At 41.2% G+C, this 20,550-nt stretch overlaps 1 protein-coding gene across 1 annotated transcript in view; it reads right to left on the reverse strand.

Annotated features, from left to right (window-relative positions):
* The window catches only part of tmc3 (transmembrane channel like 3), a 29,196-nt gene extending 10,436 nt beyond the window's left edge, over positions 1 to 18,760 (reverse strand). The window contains exons 1-12 of the mRNA XM_030119291.1: positions 18,639 to 18,760; positions 15,396 to 15,542; positions 10,006 to 10,081; positions 7,778 to 7,859; positions 6,664 to 6,770; positions 5,842 to 5,940; positions 3,187 to 3,329; positions 2,157 to 2,304; positions 1,188 to 1,231; positions 671 to 818; positions 251 to 360; positions 80 to 169 (exon numbers count right to left, since the gene is read on the reverse strand). Coding sequence (XP_029975151.1) covers positions 80 to 169; positions 251 to 360; positions 671 to 818; positions 1,188 to 1,231; positions 2,157 to 2,304; positions 3,187 to 3,329; positions 5,842 to 5,940; positions 6,664 to 6,770; positions 7,778 to 7,859; positions 10,006 to 10,081; positions 15,396 to 15,542; positions 18,639 to 18,760 — 1,316 coding nt within the window. The remainder of the gene's footprint in view (positions 1 to 79; positions 170 to 250; positions 361 to 670; positions 819 to 1,187; positions 1,232 to 2,156; positions 2,305 to 3,186; positions 3,330 to 5,841; positions 5,941 to 6,663; positions 6,771 to 7,777; positions 7,860 to 10,005; positions 10,082 to 15,395; positions 15,543 to 18,638) is intronic.
* Positions 18,761 to 20,550: the final 1,790 nt, after the last annotated feature.

Raw genomic sequence — 20,550 nt, forward strand, 5'->3', positions numbered from 1 at the left:
TTCATCTACATCAAACTGTAAGATATTAGCATAAAGTTTCAGCCTGTTTGTTCCACTAATACAGTTGCACATGAGCCACTCTTCACTCACCGCAGAGCTCATACTGTTCACTTTATCCAGCAGGGCAATGATGAGGCTGTACAGATTCCCCAGGTATAAAACCAGCACTCTGGAAACAAACACACAGTTAGCGTGCGGCGGGATTGTCGTCTGCCTTCGGAGCGCCGCAGGCGGGGTTTGCTCAGAGTACCTGGCCAGCTGGAATCGAAGGGATGTGCGAGGGTGGTACATCTCCAGCTGGGACACCAGCTCGAAGGCGGACGGAGCGATCATAGTGATGAGAGAAACCACCACACTCACCTGGTTAACCAGGGGTCAGAGAAATATCAACACAAGTTAACTGAGTCGACGAGAGAAACGCTTGAAACGTTTGGCCAGAGCTAGAAAGGCTGTCACAGCGCATCTATAATGCTGTATTTATAGAACGTATTATAAAAACATGACATATTGAAGATATAAGTTGAAAAAATGAAGCTTCCGCCGGTGTTGAGAGAACGTCTTCAACAATCAGCTCTCCTCTTTGATGGGCTCCTTTGAACTGGATCACATGTTGGATAATCTAATCAGACTAATGAGGATGAAGACGAGGACGTCAGCTCCGCTCCTCTACCTCATTCTTCTCCCACAGCGTCAGCTCCGGCTTCTCCTGCTCCAGCTTCTGAGAGCGGTCCACCACGAAGTAGATGATATATATGCTGCCGGCCAGCGACAGCAGCACCAGGATGTTGGCCAAGATACGCAGACTGATGAGAACCGCCCTGAAGAACGACAGGCCGTTCTAATAAGACAATCATACGGCATCAGCGTTTCTCAGGTTTTGGTGGTGAAAGGTTCTGCGTGATCTTTTGTGTGATTTGTGTGACAAAAAACAACACAAAACTAATTCAACAGTCTCAATTAACTTAATCTTATATTGGGGGCTTTCTTGCTCCATTTCTTTACTCTTATTGTTCAAATTTCAATGATCTTTGAGGCACTTTTTAATCATAAAACCTGCGTTTAAGGTGCTTCACAAAGGTTGACTGATTCAAGATGAAACGTCCCAAATGTTACTTTCAGAAAATACACAGCAAGCTTTGGGAAAAATATTTTTTAAAAAGCAGGCAATATGGAGAGCAGACACTTACAGACTTGTATCTTTCTTCTTTTCCTGTTCTTCCACGATGGCTTCCTGTTCAGAGAAAAACACCACATGAATTAATCAGTCAGCTTTTCCAATCATAGCATTCTGGTGTCAGAGCAGTAATTGAGAAATTATATAAATTGATGCCATGTTTAAGTGTTTTGCAGCTACATTTTATTTTCTTGCAAGCCAACAGAGCATGATTTATGACCGTGACGAGCTCCTAATTGAATAACAGAAGTGCCACACAGACAATCACAGAGGCCATTTATTACATTTATCACTAATTAGCGCTTCAACTAAAGTTCAGTGATTTGATTTGCTGCCCGCTTATTTTGAGAGGTTTTATGGCTGTTAGCATTTAATGACCACACTGAATGAGAAATATTGACAATAAAATTCACAAACATACATTTAAAAAAAAAAAAAACATTACAGTGTATTTACCTTACAGTAAGTTGTACTTCAGATTCTGGAGCATTCTTTTAGAAATATGCCTGAAAATGAGCTCTGCGGGAAACTGGAGTGAATATTTGAGATCAACTGTGATCCAGAGATGGCTGTGTAAGTGTGTGTGTGTGTGAGTGTGTGAGTGTGTGTGTGTGTGTGTGTGCGTGCGTTTTTCTATCCTTGTGGGGACCAAATGTCCCCACAAGGATAGGAAAACCTGGCACGATGTGCCTTGTGGGGACCTTTTTCCAGTCCTAATGAGGGGAAACAGTGTTTGCTTGACCATGTTGTTGTTACTGAAAAAAGTAAAAGTGCAAAAACATTTCTTTAGGGTTAGACTGTGTTGTGGTTTGGGTTAGGGTTAGGATAAGGGTCAGGGTTAGGGGCTAGTAAATGTATTATGTCAATGAGTGTCCTCACAAGGATAGAAATACAAACCTGTGTGTGTGTGTAAGTGTATGTGTGTGTGTGTGTGTGTGTGTGTGTGTGTGTGTGTGTGTGTGGTTTATTGTACGTCTCTGACCCGGATGTTGTTGACGATTGCGGCTCCTTTGCTCTCTGCAGCCTCGGGGTTTCCGATCAGGTAGTCCCAGGCACAGAAAACTCTCCAGCAGAAGGTGAAGTTCTCGTCAGACGCGCTGGCCAGGCTGAGGCGGGAGTTCTTAGCCATTCTGGATGTACACATGTAGTCAAATCATACGTTACCAATGAAATGTTGCTGTATGCATTTGGAAAACGTTTGAAATCGGCTGAGTCGCCGTGCAGAGGGTGGTAACTCTGTACAGAGAACCTCGGTGACCGGAGGGCCCCTATAGAAGAGTCTGACGCCTCCCAGCAGACAGCTGTGAACAGCAGGAACGCTGCTGTCAAGCTGTGCTCGATGCTCAAGGTCACATGAGGAGTTGTTGAGACATGGACATGTGGTATCACACCTCCATTGGTGTTGACTTTTGCTTCATTAAATTGTGTGAGATGAGAAAAGCATTATGATACACTTCTGCTAAAATGTACCACTTTTATCATAATAATATCACTGTAGCATGAACTTTTTACAATTTTCTTGAATTTCACCCAAAAGCCAAACATCACTAAGTTTCAGTGAGATGTGTACGAGTGGAAAGCAGACTTTAATGGAATGCTGGAATTTATTCCAGATATTTAGATTTTTAGGTGGACTGTGTCTTTATTGGATTTGGGAATGGATGTTTTCAGAGTCTGCGTATTTTAATACATATTAGCCGCAGTTTGACTTCTAGTGATTAAACTTACAAAGCATAATGGTGAAAATATGTAATGGCTACAATGTTTCTATGAGGGTCATTTTCAGAAAAAATGTTCGACATCTATAGATATCAGGAGGAAAAAAGATGTGAGATTTAGCTTCACTTAGTGCAGCTCTGTGTCTTCTTCATATTTCTATTAGCTGGTAAAACATGTTTTGAGCACATTCTTATCGAAAGATTTCGTTTTAAGAACAGTTCTAAGGTTTCTGCTTTATTAACACCATTTTCTGTTCCCTCACATCTGGATTAACAGCAGAGAAACAAGCTTACTTCCGTAGCAGAATGATGAAACTGTAAGCAAAGACGGCCATCCCAACCAGGAAGTAGGCAAGAGGTAACCGGTATCCTGCACTGCCAATTTTCCTCACTCTGCCGTAGTAACCGTAGAACAGCACCGAGTATTGCAGGTAGCCCTGTGGACGGTCAAACACAGCACATTCAGTTCAGTTACAAGGTGGCACATGAATGAGAAGCTCTTCTGTGTACTGAACTATGTACCCACTTAAGATCCCTATTCTGAATATTTGAATGTGTTTATTCTGATATGAGCCATATTTGTGCTGTGGGGAATCAAGATATGTGCTTTAAATAGTGAAAAAGTTGACTAAAGAGCACAAACTTTACAGTAGACACAAGGATTAGAAATTTGCTGCAGCTGTGAATTCCCAAACTGCACTCTGAATGATCAGCCATAACATTATGACCACTGCTCAACACTGTCTTTTTCTACCTCACCAGCTCTGACTACTTGTGGAATTGTACCGACGTCTTTGTTCCATTTTGTAGACTCAACAGAACTAACAGATTGAGGCAAGGATTCCATAAATGCCCAATTTACACAATGTTTTCAAGTGAAAACAGAAACATTTGGTTGTCCATTTACATGACAACAGTGCACTGAGCCCCTGGAAATTCAGCTTTTTGAAAATGGCTCCCAAGGTGGAACTTTCAGAAAACGCTCCAACTCGCTCTCTGAGGAAACAGAGGGAAATGCTGCTACTGTGCCTGTGCACCACGGTCATAGAAACACTTCTTCTGCACATGCGTACACATTTCTACACATTAACAGAGTTGAATTTTTTTGTGCAGATTTGTTTAACAGAATGGCAAAACTTTATTTACAAATGCAAACTCTGAAACTATGTGCAAACATTCATTTGTAGATGCAAAGCATTTATGGCATTATATTGAGCCCATACAATAACAGTGTTTTCCTCCAAAGTTTCATGACTCCCAGTCCATATCCTCCTGGACTCGGTATATTTAGAGCTGAGTCACCATTGTTGATGTCTCTGGTATATTGTTCTGTGTGTTCACATGTGTGGGATTTCATTACAAAACCAAACAGCAGCGCCACCTCGTGGCCTGGCATGCTAACTGCATGGGTTTCTGTCGCTTCCGTAAACTGATGTCATTTTCAAAATCTTGTTGCACAAATGCCGACACTTTTCAGAAATGAAAAAGCCATAACAATGAGTTTTCACTGAGAATGTTGTCTAAACGGGACCTAAAGATCTCAAGACGTGCTTGGTGTATGTAGCACCTGATGCTAGTGGATCTTTTAGGTCTTGGAAGTTCAGAGATGGCACCACAATGGATCAAACGTGTTTTCTATCGAATTACAATTGGAAGTATTTGGAGGAAAAGCCATCACCTCTGGTTATTGACCGGTTATAGTTGTCTCCTTAAACCATTTCTGAACATTATTTGACTGAAAGAAGACACTGCCCTCAGGAAATACACTTTCCATGAAACTAAACAACCCCTGAACAAGCGCACTGCTCACGCCTTTAATCAAAAGACTAACTTGTAATTTCCAGACTGGACTGTGAACATCTCGAGAAGCAGTTGCAGTCTTTTGAGGACGGCAATTTACACATTTTTGAAGACTGATTGAGAGAGGAGCCAGTGAAGCCATGAATGTGGAAAATACGACCATCTCTCCTCCATCTACAGCAGCGTTCATTCTTCTCTCCCAAACTAATTTAAGGCTTTAAATTCAAAGGGTCATGATCAATCAGAAGTGGCTTCATTAAACTCGTTGTTACTTCAACAGCTGCAGTGAAGGTTACTAAAACACAAGAGAAAATCAGTGAGCGACACGCTGAGTCCTGTGGCCCATTAACATAAAAACCCCTGAGTAACACACCCAGAGTTTAAATACCTGAGCTCCCCACCACAGTTAGTGAAGGGAGCAGCATGAACTGATGGCTCCACGTGAACGAGGAGACACTCTTCTTCCAAGATGTGACCAAGTCCAGGTGACAGATTTCCATAGTCTGCACGTGATCGATGGATCGGCGTCTTACACACACCAGACCATCCACATGGCATCATGTATCAGATCATACCCTTTTTTACTCCACTCTAATGAACTGTTCTGTTCTTATGGGGATCATTGGTGGTTTTAGCTCTGCTCAGTGGCCAATTTTGTGGAGACAGGGTTGTGTCTTCTGTGGCAGTGTGAGCCACAGTCTGCTGGATCAGACCACAAGAGGGAGCCTTTCTAAGTGCCATGTTAGATTAACTTGTTTGATTTTTTTAATTTCTATTCTTGCAGCTTAAAAAAATACTGACCACCATAGACGGGGAACAACACAGAAATACCATGACACTTGTTTTTCATCAATCTCAATCTCCATCATTTCCAGGAAGCGCATGCACTCCATGTTATAGGACAAAGCATATAACTGATAATAGCCCTGATGTGAAATGTCTTGTAGCTATAGGGCTCTCAGAATGATGTCTGCAGCAGCCTGGGGCTTTAACTCAGCTCTAAACTTCTGTAACAAGTGAAGAGGGAGAAGATTAAATTGCCCCTGCAGTAGAGGTCAAGGTGGCAATAAAATAATGCTCAAATAATGGTTCATTGTATCTCTAAGTAATGTGCTATTGACAGAACAGTAAAAGGAAAAGGAGGCTTGCCCCAAGAGACCAGATGGTGTCCAGGTCCTGGGCTGAAGCCAGATGCTCTTTGGGGATGGTTTTACTCCTCGTTGTTCCAAACGGAGCTCCTGCCAGCAGCTGCGGTGCACAAAAAAAAAAAAAGATCAGCTAAATGCACTGTAATGCGAAGACGTTCAATAGACTTGCTGTACGTTCACTTTAAGTTTTCTTGTGGTTTTCTAGTCCAATGCCGACACACAGGTGAGTTTAAGGTCTTTGAATGCTAATTTGCTTAGTTTGCACCAACAAGTCACAGTGTGAACAGGCCAAGCCCGTGGTGTGCGACATGTAATGCAATCAAAAGATTCATTTAATGATCAGAGATTAGGTTTAGGCCTGTACTAAGAACTAAAAGATGAATAAAAATAAATTTGGCAGAGTGGAGGAGGAAAAAAAGTGCCACTGGATCTTGCATTGCGTCTGTGGTCAAATAATTCAGAGTCAGACGGAAACATAAAATGTGACAGATCGTCCATGATGTTTGATGGTGGATGATATGACTCACTAAGCTGAGATGAGACGAAGACGGGATGCGTGAGAGCAGATCGGGGAAGGTAGTTCTAACAAACCATGGAGGGAGTGCGAGACGCAGAGGAAATAAATGGAAGTGTGAGATTAAAGCAGGAGGGGATGATGGGATAAGTCATGTCAGGGGAAATTGCTTGTGTCTGCATGTCAGAGACGGACATAAATCCTCCAGGTTTCTTTTTTTTTTCCTGCTCTTTGTCTACAATTTTCACTTTTAGTTTGTAAATATTTCTGTGATCTGCACTGATCAACACAGGAGACTTAAAAACCTACCTCTGGTAGGACGATGAAGGCTCCAGTCATGATGGTGAGGACGATGTTGATGCCAAATAACCAGCGGAGGAAGATGAAGTAGGAGGCCACGCCCGAGCCAAAGTGACCTGAGGACGACAGGAAAAACATTTCTGTGAAATTCACATGCAGTAAGTAGCTCATAGGGAAAACAACCCAAGTCTTTCTCAAACACAGACATTAAACATCCAGCTGGGAAAAGACGCTCTAGACAGTTAAATGGAGTTTGATGAGTTTGAATACAGGAGGTCCAATAAAGTCATTTACATTTTGAAAGAATTGTTAGTTTGCTTTAATATTTTCACAACAAACAGAAATAGTGTACAATAACAAAAAAGGAAAAAGTAAATAAAGTTTGAGTGCTTTAAAAAAAAGTCAAATGACTCTTTTAAATTGAAAGTTGTCTTTGTCCAGTCATGTAAATGTACAGGTGTATCGTTATCTCTTTTAATCTTCCACAAAAGCAGAGTCATCCAATATTTGATTTTCACAGTCAATAGGTGATCTTTTGTAGTAGTTTCCTGTCTATCACAGCCATCATGTCATTCCTGTCCAAAACCCTGTAAACCTCTTGAGAGTGTTTGAGAAGAATGAAATGGAGATGCCACCACCAAAAAAAATCAAACTAGAACTATGGTGCCACTGAAAAGTGCAAACAGAAGAATAAATGGAGGCCCGTGGCCTGAAACAGCAGATGGAAATAAACCAAACCTCCAAGCGAAACCTGAAAGAGGAACAGAGACCTGAGAGGACAGTTAACACCTGATATCCAAAAACCTGTTTCTACTGAAGCGGTTCTATAACGAGGCTCTGAAATCCAGTCACAACGCCGCCACCAGAGCTGTGTGTAGTTATTAAATCAGGGTTTTCTTGGTTTTCCCAGCAGCACTGTGAATGTATGACGGCTGTGTTCAGTAAAGACATGGCACATTACAACTGTGTGTTCTGTAGTGTTAAACATAACAAGTTTGAACGTTGATACATGTTTCACAAACATTTTCATGCCACTACAGCTGATCTGAACAAAATCAGTCTGAAACCTAAAATAATCTATTGCCGACAGGCAGAGCTCTTTTGCTGAGCTGGTAAAACTTACTTTCAATCTTCTTGATCCGAACTTCCCAGGGAATGAAGAGAACCACGACGTTGTAAAGCACCCGGGAAAGTTTCTTCAGCAGCTGCAGAAGAGGAGCCAAGATGGAGGACAACGTTTTGCTCTAAGACATTTGATTGGATTTATGAATGATATTGAATCATAAGCATATGAATTTGTACAGCTGATTGACGTTATCGTGCACTAAGCGGTACTGGTGTGAGACGGATTTACAACATTTTGAAAAAGTTCCACTTCGGGAACCATTTTCAAAAAGTGGTATTTTTAGTGACTCAAAGCATCACTGTGCAACTTAAGTTTTCTATTTTCATTTAAAAATGCTGCCGTGTAAATGAAGCCTTAGAATTATGAAGAACTCCATGTAAAAGACTGAGAAGAGCTACACTGGATCCATTTGCTTCCTAACTTCAGTAACGGAACCACACAGACGTCAACAGAGCATCATTAAAACACACATTTCTGATTGGTTGGTTCATATTTTAAAGTTTCAGGAAAAAAAAAAAATCCATGCTGTATGTTTGGATAGTCCGTTAAAGGAAAGAGTTAATGACTTTATTACACTTTTTACAAATTGTCTGCAAACTTTAATGTTTTGGGGAAATAACCTTCACAATCCAGAACGTGTTGTGAAGATGCCCTTGTCTGTCTCATTGTGAAGTGATACGATGCGACCCCAGAGCTTTTCACACAACTGAGCTGGCGATTGTTAATCAAGACGGGGTCGGCTCAGTGATTCTGATTTTCAATTAAGTGGGAGCCAAACAGAAGAATTAATAACTCATCATCAGACGGCTCACTAAAAGTCAATTTATTCTAATGGGGTCTGAGCTGCCTGAACACTTTAATTAAACTGAGCTATAACAACAGCTCATAAATTCAGTGGCGCTGTTGTGCTACGGCTGCTCAGCCATCCCCACTCTGCCCGTCCTCCGCACTGTAAATGTGCACAAATAACACATTTAGTGCAATAAACATGTGTATTTTGTAAGACGTCTAAGACCTTTCTGACACCAGAGTTTATATGGTGGAAGAGAAACCCAACATGTTTTATTGCTCCGGCTCTGACGGCCAAACTGCTGCAGTGCAGTGAAATAACAGAGAGGCTCCGATCAGCAAACAGGCGGACGATCAATAAGGTTGTAGCAGTACACTGGACAGCTACTGTGGAGCTTTATGTTTAATACAGTTTATATTTCTGCCTCATTTTTGTGACTTTTGGGTGCGTTGTTGACCAGATCTGTCAAAAAAACTCTTTGAGGTCTTCTGCTGACATTCTGGTGATGAGCTGGTCCTAAAGGTACAATAAAACACCAGCATACAGTCTAATACAGTGTTTCTCAAACTTTTTGAACCAAGTACCACCTCAGAAAATACTAGGCTTTCCAAGTACCACCGTTATGACCCCCCCCCCAAAAAAAAAAACAAATACAGAAACAGCTCTCTCTCTCATATTCTCACCCTCACACACTTTCTCTCTCTCAATTTAATTCAATTCAAACAAGCTTTATTGGCATGACAAACATACGTTCACATATATAGATTCTCTCTTCTCTCTCTCTCTCTCTCTCTCTCTCACACGCATGTTCGTTGCTAACGTTAGCAGATGCCGGTGACACTAGCACTCGTGCTCGCTTCACTGTGGTCAACTTCAGTTTCAACAGGGCTGCTAGTTGTATCTTCCTCCTGTTCTGCACTTCTTTTCCCAATAGCTCCTGTTTGGAGCCACGTTTGTAGAGTTTTCAAACCTTTCATTACACCTCTGCACGCTAGCTTGACATGACGGTGAAGCTAAGCTAGTTTAATCATGGATGACGTATGTGCGCGCTACTGCGTGACTGAACGTGAGCACGTCGCAGTCCAACATGTTATATTAGAGGAGAAAAACTGAATATGAATTACAGTTGATCTGATGCATTTTAATTTTAAGTTATTACGTATTTTTGTGGTATAATTTGTTTCTGAACGTTTTGACTTAACTACTTTTCAAAGAATAAATATATTTGTGATTCCCCCACGTACCACTAGAGGGAGCTCACGTACCACCAGTGGTACGTGTACCACAGTTTGAGAGCCGAGGGTCTAATAGATCAATAAACAACACTTTCTCTACAAAAGGTGCATGATAGGTGAGATACGTGTTTCCACATGTCGACCGAAGCTTCTGAAGATGTGTGTGAAGATGGATGGATGGATGAGGAGAGTGCTCTTACGTCAGCTCCAGCGGTCTGGTAACCTCTGGTTCTGGTCAGTCGGCCTTCATACTGCAATACAATCTCTCTGGCTTGTCTGTGAAACACACAGACACACACACACACGCACACACACACACACACGCACACACACACACACACACACAATATTTACACGCAATCTGTACTGTGGCCAAAGCGTCTTTAATCATGAACTGTAGAAAAGTAAAAACATTTGACTCATAGTGAATATCCTAAGTGTAGTTTTTCGAGAAACACTCCTTTGAGCAAGTTGGGCGTCATATAAAGAGCAACACTCAATCAATGTTGCAAAAGATCTGTGATTTCTTGCAACAAACACCGATTTCATCTTCAAATAACTTTTAAGTCAGTTTTAATGAAAGTTTTTATGTAAAAAATTTCAATAGATGCAGTGTTCAGCCTTTCACTTTGGCAGAATCAACCTTTTGTTGATTCTATGCATAATTATTCTCTGCTTTTACACCTTTTTTGTCTTAAAAATTAGATTCAAAACCTTCCATCACTCCATTTTGGCGACTGCTGAACAGGATCTTTCTACTTTTGGCTCAACTTATGAATAAATATTGACTCTTGTTATCTCCCCACCGGCCGTGGTTTAGGGTGTTTTTAGAGTCTACTGAGAGTTCGAAACAATCAAATTTCCTGCATTAATTCTAAAGAATTAAAAGAGACGTCTTTGCAGTGGCATAGTGAGGAAGTAGGAATACTCTCCATCTTAGCCTGTTTTAAAGCGGCCTTCGTGAAAATTCCTCCATATCATTTGCATTGATACAGCGATTCTTTCATGCTGGTGTCCCAATTAAAAAAAGAATCGCCCTTTGAGGAGGAGGTTTTGACTCGCAGATACAAAAAGCACTCGCAGAGATGTTTCCTCAACTTCGAATTCCACATTTATTTAAACAAACCAAAAACACTCTCCGTGGTTGACTTAACTGAAAATATAACGAAACAAATCAAATCTTTCTATCAATCAATGTACTGTCTGCGGTTGAAAAACTGTCTCTCTCCTTCCACACCTCACCAGAATCCCTCACACCTGCGCTTTTATCCTGATTGCAGGGAGGAGGGCCTGACTGGGAGGAGGAGAGATACAGAGTAATAATTATCTACAAAACAAACACAATCCTTAATTTCTTTTTCCATAACTTATACATATGTATCAAATAAACAAATTAAATTTACTTTCCTAATTGGCTCCAACATGCATTGTCATTGTCATAATTTTGTATAATTCATCACTTAGCAATATTTGCCGGGTTATGTCCCGCCCTGCTCTGCCTCTGACTGGTTAATGTAAACGGCATTCACTGATTTGATTGGTTAATGTCTGCGTTCACTGCAGCAGGAGGGCTGACGAGCCAATCAGAAGCAGAGGAGGGCGTGTCATGGCTTCATCATCCTCGGGGCAAGAAAAAAAGAGTCAATCTGCTTCTTTAATACTGCCGAGTGGTGCATCATGGGGGATTTGTAAATGTATGAATGAAAGGAGAGAAAGATGAATGGGTGCACCACTACACCGCCACACTGCGGCTGAGACTTCGTAAAGCTAACAGCTGCAGGCAGATCTTATAAAAACAAGCCGCAGCAGCATCCCGCCTGCTGTGCCATGTTGTTACTGTTGCTCACAAATATCGTTCATGCAGCTTGTCGTGAAGACTGGATTAGTTCAGTATTAATGGGACGGTCCGTCAGCAAATTAGTTTAATAAAAGCGCAACTCTTTAAGAGCCAAGAAACAGCTCCGTCTCAATCTCCAAGTAAAACAACTGTCACTAATTTCATAACAGTAATCAGCTACCTGCATATTACCGCCAAAAGTAGAAACATGACTGCGGCGCATTGCTCAAAGCTTTATTCCGACCGCTGCTGTTTGTGTGACACAAAGAATGCACAACGAGACATGACAGTTCAGTGGAAAACAGGAAACCTCTCCGGGGTCAGCTGCATAATGAGGAGCAGGTTGTTGTGAAACGATTACGTTTGATGCGTGAGAGTTAAACATGACGGAGACACCTTGAGAAAGTTTTGTTGGGTAGAAAACCGTGACACTTGTGAGAAGCTGGTGTGTGTTTGTCGTCTTGCGTGTTTGATTTGTTCGCTGCGTTTCAATCATTTTGTGTATTTAACAACATGTAGCTGCCTTTGTAATTCCATTTTTTTTTATTATTATTATTGTTTACCAGCCTCAGCAGCACCCTGGCCCCTGTTATTCAGCCATTTAGGCCGGGGTACCATTTAAAGTGATCGACTGTGTACAAGACGCAGCTGTAACGCTCTCATAAATACAGACACGTCGAGCTGCAGACAGAATATATCTATTCTGTTTTCACGCGGGCACCTGTTTTCTAGTCAACGCCCATTTGTGCCCGGTTAGTCCTTTCTAAATAGTGGACAGTTTCATATTTTAATCTCGGCAAATAACCGTCTCGTTCTGTAAATCACAGCCTAAACCAGCGCGCCTCTGGTCCAGTCCGTCCAGAGGCAGTCACAGCAGACCGCTCTGCTCCCATTAAAGTTTATCACCTGGAGAAGCTTCACACCTTTACAGTCTGAAGAAAACCTGCTCATCCGGCCACCGCTCTGGGAACAATTCGGAGGACGATCAACCGAGAAGACGACACGAGTCAAATACATTCATACATCACTCAGTCTGTCCTGGAAAACTGCTTTCAGAACCGCAGAATCAAGTTCAGGGAGAGGTGTTCGACCCCAAATTCCCAGCAGAAATGATCAAAACTAGGAGGTAAATGAAGTCAATGATTTGGGGCCAGAAATGCAAGCTGCTGTTGCAGCAGCAGTAATCAGAGATATTCTGGCTGAGATTGAAGAGTGTGTAGAAACGCAGACTTGCATCCCGTCCCTGATGAAGGTAATAAAACCTCTGCGGTAATAAACGGCCCGTATAAAGCCTGTTATCCGTGGAACATACTCAGCACATCTCTATCAGCTCCAGCTCTCCGCGCTCGGCTTCTTCACTATCAGGGAGTGCACGTGCACACGCACGCATACACGCACGCACGCAATTCAGGCCTAATAATTAAGGCGCATAAGATAAACTGAGGACCCACTGACTTCATTTCAGAAAAGTTTTAGGTTTACATGGAAACGTTTTTTAAAACGACGTCCGTTTACAGACAAATAGCATAAAAGCTGAAAATGGTGCAGCTAGCATGCCAGGCTACAAAGTGGCGCCCTTGGGTTTGTACTGGGTGTTTCGCTTTTGTACGTGCTCAGAGAACGATACTCTATAAACACGAACAATGGCGAGATGACGGACAATCAAACGGATGGACAGATGATGAGACTGGATTGTTAATCTGGGTGAATCTCAAATATAAAACAATTAAATTCCAGGAGAATCTGGACTGAGAGATTCCACCTTTTCGAAAAAAAAAAAAAAACATGTTCAGTGGCTCTGAGCTCTGTCGTCTTGTAAACAGACACAAAGTTTTCTGTTTTCACGTGAAAACATTCACATAAAGGGCATTTCATGGTAACACGTCGCAAAGACGCTGCTGCGATGCAAAACCTCCGCATCGCTCGACGTGCAACTCCAAAAACTTGTAAGAACGTGTGGGAGCGATGCGGACGACAAGGGTTGAGGAAAACTGGACGAAGATGAGGAGCGTCTGACTGAAGAGGTCTGAAATTCTCACCAAATCTACAACAAAACCTACGTGCAACATTCTTCCTACATTTTTCAAATCTCTTGTTGCATTGTTTGAAAGAGCTGTTTCAAATTTCATTGTATTTTGTTTACAATGACAATAAAAGAATTCTGATTCAGAATTATTTCTCTAGAGATTTACTAAGGTGATCAATGTCCCTCAAAACACTCTTTAACATCACTTTGCAGCACAATACTAAAGACACAGAGCTCCAAAAGGTCAATGACGACAAAGGAAGGACAACGACACTCAGACAAAGGAAGCCACATGAACAGATGAATGAAATGACTGTTACCAATGTTGCCAAGTCTGCTGATTTTTCAGGCCCGTTCATATGTAAAGTCACTTTTAAATGTTGGAATGACTTTTTTTGGCTTCTTTCTTTGGCTCCGTTTAAACAACAGAATTTTCAAGAGAAAACACAAAACCTTTGTGGCATTTTGCTTGTCCATTCACAGGACAATGGTGCCTTTTTTTTTTATTTAAAAATGCTTTGTCTCCATTTAAACAGGAGAAAATGCAAATCCTACTTCTCAAAACAAGTGTCAGCTAATCAGTGTCAAAGGAAATGGCTCTCTTCATGTAGACATGTCATCTCTTTTAATGCTATTCAATAAATGGTCCACAGGAAGCTTGTTTTAGACTCGCTGGACTGATGCTGGAGTCAGAGCAGCGAGCGGAAGAGCATTGCATGTGCTCAGAAGAAGAGCTAAATCAAAGTCCTCCATTCACATGGAAGCCTGCGGTGGTGGTGAGAGTCCCAGAGTCGGGCTCAAATTTATCTTCACGCCGATATACAACTCAAAAGACTGAATACACAGCAGTAAATCAGAGTGCATGTCTCCAGGGGCCGTGCATTCACGCTCTGCCATGCTGCCCAGACCGCCATGATGAATCTCACTGCATCGGCTGAGCTTTATTTCATCGATGGTGACGACAGACCAGACGTCAGAAACATGTAATTAAAGGATAAATGATGGAAAACTACGTTTCTGACGGTAGTAATGCTCAGCTGTGAGTGAATCTGTGGGCTGTTGTCGATAAAGTCAACAATATGCTGACTTGGTGAATGCAGGGATTCACACCACTATGATGAGGTGATTTCATGTACTACTGTAATATAGAGCTACTGTAATAGAATACACTAACACGTGCAACCTGTATTCTTAAGCATTTGAAACATTTATGTAATACTGAATGAAAAAAATACACCATTGTCTGCATTTTAATGCCCATTTATGTACAAAAACTCACTCATGTGCAGAAGAAATCTTTACTGTAGTCGTGGTGAGCATGTGCCGTAGCAGCGTTTCTTAAAAGTAACGTTTTCCCCAGTTCACACAGCGATGGAGTGAAAGTTCCACCTTCGGAAGAGTTTTCAAAAAGCTGCATTTTCAGTGACTCCAAGCGTGTAAACGGAAAGCCAAAATGCAACAAAAGTTTTCTGCTTTCACTTGAAAATGTCGTCATGTAAACAGAGTTTCAGTCAACAAGTTCAGTTCGGTTGAACAACAGACTCTTCGCACTTTCATATTCAAAGACACTTTTAAGTGTTTATTTAAAGACTTTAGTATTACTGAAAATTATTTATTTGTCCGTGTGTGTGTGTGTGTGTGTGTGTGTGTGTGTGTGTGTGTGTGTGTGTGTATAAGTGAAGCAGTAGACAGAGCTTCACAGGTCAGAGTAAACATAAGAAGCCTACTTGAGGACTTTGAGCTTGCGCCTCATTGGCCAGGGCCGAGTCCGGATATTGGCGATGATCTCTTTCTGGTACTGAATGTTCTGGAACATCTCCTCCGGGTCGTTGCTCTCCACTCGCTCATCCTCTTTGTCTTCATCGTCTGAAAGGCTTCACGATGAGACACAGAGGCAAAAATGAAAAAGCAGGACTGTTGCTACCTCATGAAGTCTGAACGGAGCGCCGGCGCTGGATGCTTACGTCGTTTTCTACATACCAACAAAATGAAACCGGGTTGATTGTCTACGTTTGTCACCATACGTTTCCTATCTGCTACTTGAAAGTGAAAATATGAAGAAAACCACCAGTAATAAAATATTTGAGAACCCAACAGTGACTTGGATGCAGAGCTTTGAATAGAATGCTTTTGACTAAAAAAAATGTATATATAGAGAAATTTTTGTCTAATGATTTTAAATTTTTGCAATTACTTAAAAAAAAAAGAAGTCATTTTCTGAAATGTTCTTTGTAAACTCATGGTATGGACTTGTTGATAAATCAGATTAGATTCCAAACTGCCTTTTTATGCTTTGACAACTTCAGGTCAATATTTTTTTTTGGTGAAGGTTGTTTTGTTGTGAGTGGAATGGGTCATCCAGGTTTTTCCTTGCATGGATTTTTTTTGTCATTATTCTCATTTTGGAGATCCATTTAAAAAAAAAAAAAAAAAAAAAAACAATATAGGGAAGATTAAGGTTAATATAACATGATCAGCCCGGTCCAATTTGAATTAATTTTATTGGTTTGCTTCAAGCTGTATGATAAAATTATTACTTCATTGATTGGGGTAAATAAAACCACATTTCAATGATGTGGGTGAAGCGTCAGTGCTCTGTTTTCATTTCCTCATTATGGTTCTCACACTTTTGTCTCTGGATGGTAAACAGAAAGGATCTGCTTCACAACCCCTCAGAACCAAGTTGGTTGCATCAACATAAATTGAAAACTGAAGAAACTGAAGCTCTATGTAAAATATCTGGGTTCCCATATATCTGTTGACAGTGCTAACCTTTCTAGATGTCTTGATGTCCAGTCAATGTCCAGTCTGCTAAAATAGTCAAAACACTCAGTTCATCATGTAAAAGAAAATAAAAATCTGTATAAGACTGTGACTTACTCTGTTTTATTTAACTGGAATTACAGTATATCTCATTTTTCAGTACAAAGCATTATAAATTTGGTTCGGTATATTTTTGAACCAGCTCTAGACCCATTAGTCTGATGCTATCTGCGTGACCGGGGTTAATTCTTGGTGTGAGACCAAAGCTTCCTGCGGATCCCTCAGGAGGTCGATGACAGAAGAACTGCAGACTGAAATGGATTTGTGGTGATTTCACTGTCTTTACTGGCAGTGCCAGTAAATGAAATAACAATCCATTTATCCACGTGTATATTTCACCAGTAGCAGAAATACACGCTGTGTCGCTGCGTCTGTCCAGATTTCTGTTAATGTTGCCTGACCGGGTCGAACCGCTGCAGTACAACCCTGACATTCAACCTGTCCATCGATGATGAAGAACTGACTTTTACATTTGGAGCCATGTTGCCACCATCAAATTTTAAATAACCGTGTTTTTTAAGTTACAACATGTTACATATATTGTTTGAAATTTGCAGCTTGTTTAGGGACATTTTACACATTTTCCCCAAATGCTGAGATCTGACTACTTTTACAGTGGTCCAGGCTGCAAACGAACCAGTGCATCAGTCTGTAGCACAATATTCACTTATTTTTACTCATTAATTAATTTTAGAAGGTGAAACTTGTGCTTTGTACAGTGCACTACAACATACATACTCTGTTTCAGTAAATGATATAAATGACACTGAACCACTTTATCTGGTGCAACATTCAGTCTCTGTCAGACACACTGCATTGAGTTTTCTTCTTTATTGCTTTACTTTATGCAGATTAGCTGCCTGATTCACTGAAAACAGATTTTATAATTCCTCTTATGGTCCATAAAAATCTCTTAATGCACAAAAGAGTCTCTGATTGTATATATTCCAGATTTCACTATAAGATCTGCAGAGCTGCTTTATCAGTGATAAATCCATCACCACATTATTTTAATTATTGTTCTTATCTAGACTTTTCCATTTTATTAGTTGTTTTTATTATTTTTATCATGGTTCTGATGGTATTTATGTTTGTACGGTAATATATTTTGCCTACTCTGTGAAGCTTATTCAGTTGGATTATCTGGATGAGAGGTTATTTTATCTATTTCTACTGCAGGTTATGAACATGTTCAAAGCTGTCACTGTTTAATCAAAAGTTTGGTTCATCTGCTGATTCATATCTATACGAATGAAGAGAAATGCTGATACAGCTGCAGAAATGAGAAACTAATAATGTGCTGCCAATGTTTTTAGAATTTCTCTTTCATCTCACCTGTTTACTTCAGGAATTATGTATTTTCCAAGTGGCAGTTTTACAATTTTATAGCCCTGTGCTAGTATTTTGAATTTCTTTTTCGTTTATATTTTAGCTCTTTTATCAGTGATTAGAGACTGCGGTTTACAGGTTTAAATGTACATATACAATTTTGCATACATTATTATTATTAGAAATACCTAGATATATGTAAGGACTCACATTGTAACGATTTTCATTCTACATACTATGTCATCATTAAATACTATTCTTCACAGTGCTTAGTTTAATTGCTGTGGATATTTCTGATTTGTGTGTACAGACGTGCAAGCTGAAATACTTTCTCCTGAAATGTTTTTTTTTGTAATTCCCACACACACCTTTTACTGTCTATTTTTTGTTTTTTTTTGTAAATTGAGAGGAAGCTGTCACATCAACACAGATAGCTTCCTTCCAGCTCCACTTTCCCTGAGATGCTCCCAGAAGTCAAACCCAGTGCCGGGAAGTGACAAGACGTGGAGATCCGCCTTCATGCCGACAGTACATGTGTTTCTTTATGTTTAAGCTTTGATTAAAGACTCAAACTCAATCATAACTAAATGAATAAGACTGGATGAGAGCGTCACGGCAGCACACAGGAAACTCTTTGTAGTTTTCTCTGGTGATTAGATTTCCCAAATGACTAATTGTATAACCTACAGGAGGCCAATTAAAGCTCAGAAAGACGACTCCTTTAAAGTAGAGACTCAGACAAATGAAGAAAGAGAAGCGCGAAGGACTCCCAGAAGTCCTGACTGAAGTGTTGAAACGGAGGCAGAAGGAGGGCTCACCCTTGCTGGTGGTCCTGGTACGCTGAATAAATCCTCCTGGAGTTCTTCCTGACGCTCTTGTGCCTCTTGGCAGCAGACAGAGACCTGCTGCTCCCCACCAGAGGCTCAGACACTATACTCATGCTGGCTGCTCAGTGTGTGTGAGCAGACGCCGTCCTGCTGCTCAGCCCAACTCCACTCCAGTGTGTGTGTGTGTGTGTGTGTGTGTGTGTGTGGCAGGAGATACCTGCTGCTCTGGAGCTGTACACACAGCAGCCCGGACTGGAACACACACACACATCCCATCAATCCAATCACAGCCTGGACTGGCTGCTTAAAGGGCTAGTAGCTGCACACACACACACACACACACACACACACACACGCTCAGTCTTGTATTTCTATCCTTGTGGGGACCGTCCATTGACTCCCATTCATGTCTAGCCCCTAACCCTGACCCTTACCCTAACCCTAACCCACACCACAACAAAGCCTAACCCTAAAGAAATGTTTTTGCACTTTTACTTTTTTCAGTAACAACAACATGGTCAAGAAAACACTGTTTCTCCTACTTAGGACCGGAAAAAGGTCCCCACAAGGCACGTCGTTCCACGTTTTGCTATCCTTGTGGGGACATTTGGGCCCGACAAGGATAGAAATACAAGAACACACACACACACACACACACACACACACACACACACACACACACACACACACATACACACACTCACACACATTAATTTCCTGCAGGCTTCCGGCAGCTAACCTTAACCATATAATCTACTTGTCAAACCTTGAGCTTAGCAAGTGAACTGCAGCAGCAGAAAGCCGTCTGGGGGTCAGGGGTCACTTTTCAACTTGGACCTGATTCCTCTGAGGGCTCAGCGGTCATCAGCCATGGAAGGAAACTCGAGTTCTCTCCCTCCTGCTTCAGGTTCTGTCTTCTCATGCTCGCTTGCTGCACCAGGTGTGGTCAGAAACAGTTATTTCCACCTGCACTGCAGTTCTACTGGTCTCCTTCAGCAGTGTGTTGTCCAGGAAGGTTCATGTTGACTTTCCTCCACACCTTGGTTTGGTGGCATCGGCCACATGATCACAGGTTTGATTGCAGCTTTTCTCCTTTCCTCTTTTGGTCGTTCCACCTTTTATGAGATTATTTGGTCATTTTTCCCACTTGTAGCTCATCTTTGGGTCAGTGGTGGCTTACTTTATTAAGTATAAAATTTTACCTGCAATTCTTTGTTGTTTGATTTTAGCGTATTTTTATTCCAGTCAACCCAACCCAGTGCACCGAATGAAAAATTGGAAGAACAAACAGTTGAACTCAGTCTACAAAAAAAAAAAAAAAAAAACACCTTAAAGACTGAACTAATAGCTATCAATAGTAGGAGTTATGATGAAATAGTAGAAAATAACATATAAATACTTCATCAATGACTAAAAGCAGTGGGCAACTGAAGCACAAATTTAAAAGACAGAACCCAGCTGAAAAATTCCAGGCAGAAATATCACATAATGATTGGCTAAAAGGGGGCAGAGCAGCCACAATGATAAAAAACAAAAATTCCATTAGTTTATTAAAAAAAAATATGACAACTTGTTACATAATTAATTATGTTGATCAAGCACGATTATTCTTTGCTTAAAGGTGCCTTAAGGAGTTTGCACGTTTTATGCGAAACAGCGCCCCCTGCAGGCCTTGGGCGTAATGCAGCTTAGTGAAAAACTCGTCCCTGTGGCTCACGTGCACGGAAGAGGGGAACTCCGTCTTCGCTCGTTTAGTAGCGCTCAAGTAAGATTTAAGTTTCTTCTACCTGGTGGAGTCTGTGTGGAGCTGTGGCAGTGCTAGAAGCCAGTCTTTTCTTACTTTCTGGAAGCTCCTGCTCAGTTGTTGCTCACTAAGCATCTGGCGGAGTAATGGCGGACAAAG

This window comes from Salarias fasciatus, chromosome 1 (genome assembly GCF_902148845.1).
Source record: "Salarias fasciatus chromosome 1, fSalaFa1.1, whole genome shotgun sequence".
Lineage (NCBI taxonomy): Eukaryota > Metazoa > Chordata > Actinopteri > Blenniiformes > Blenniidae > Salarias > Salarias fasciatus.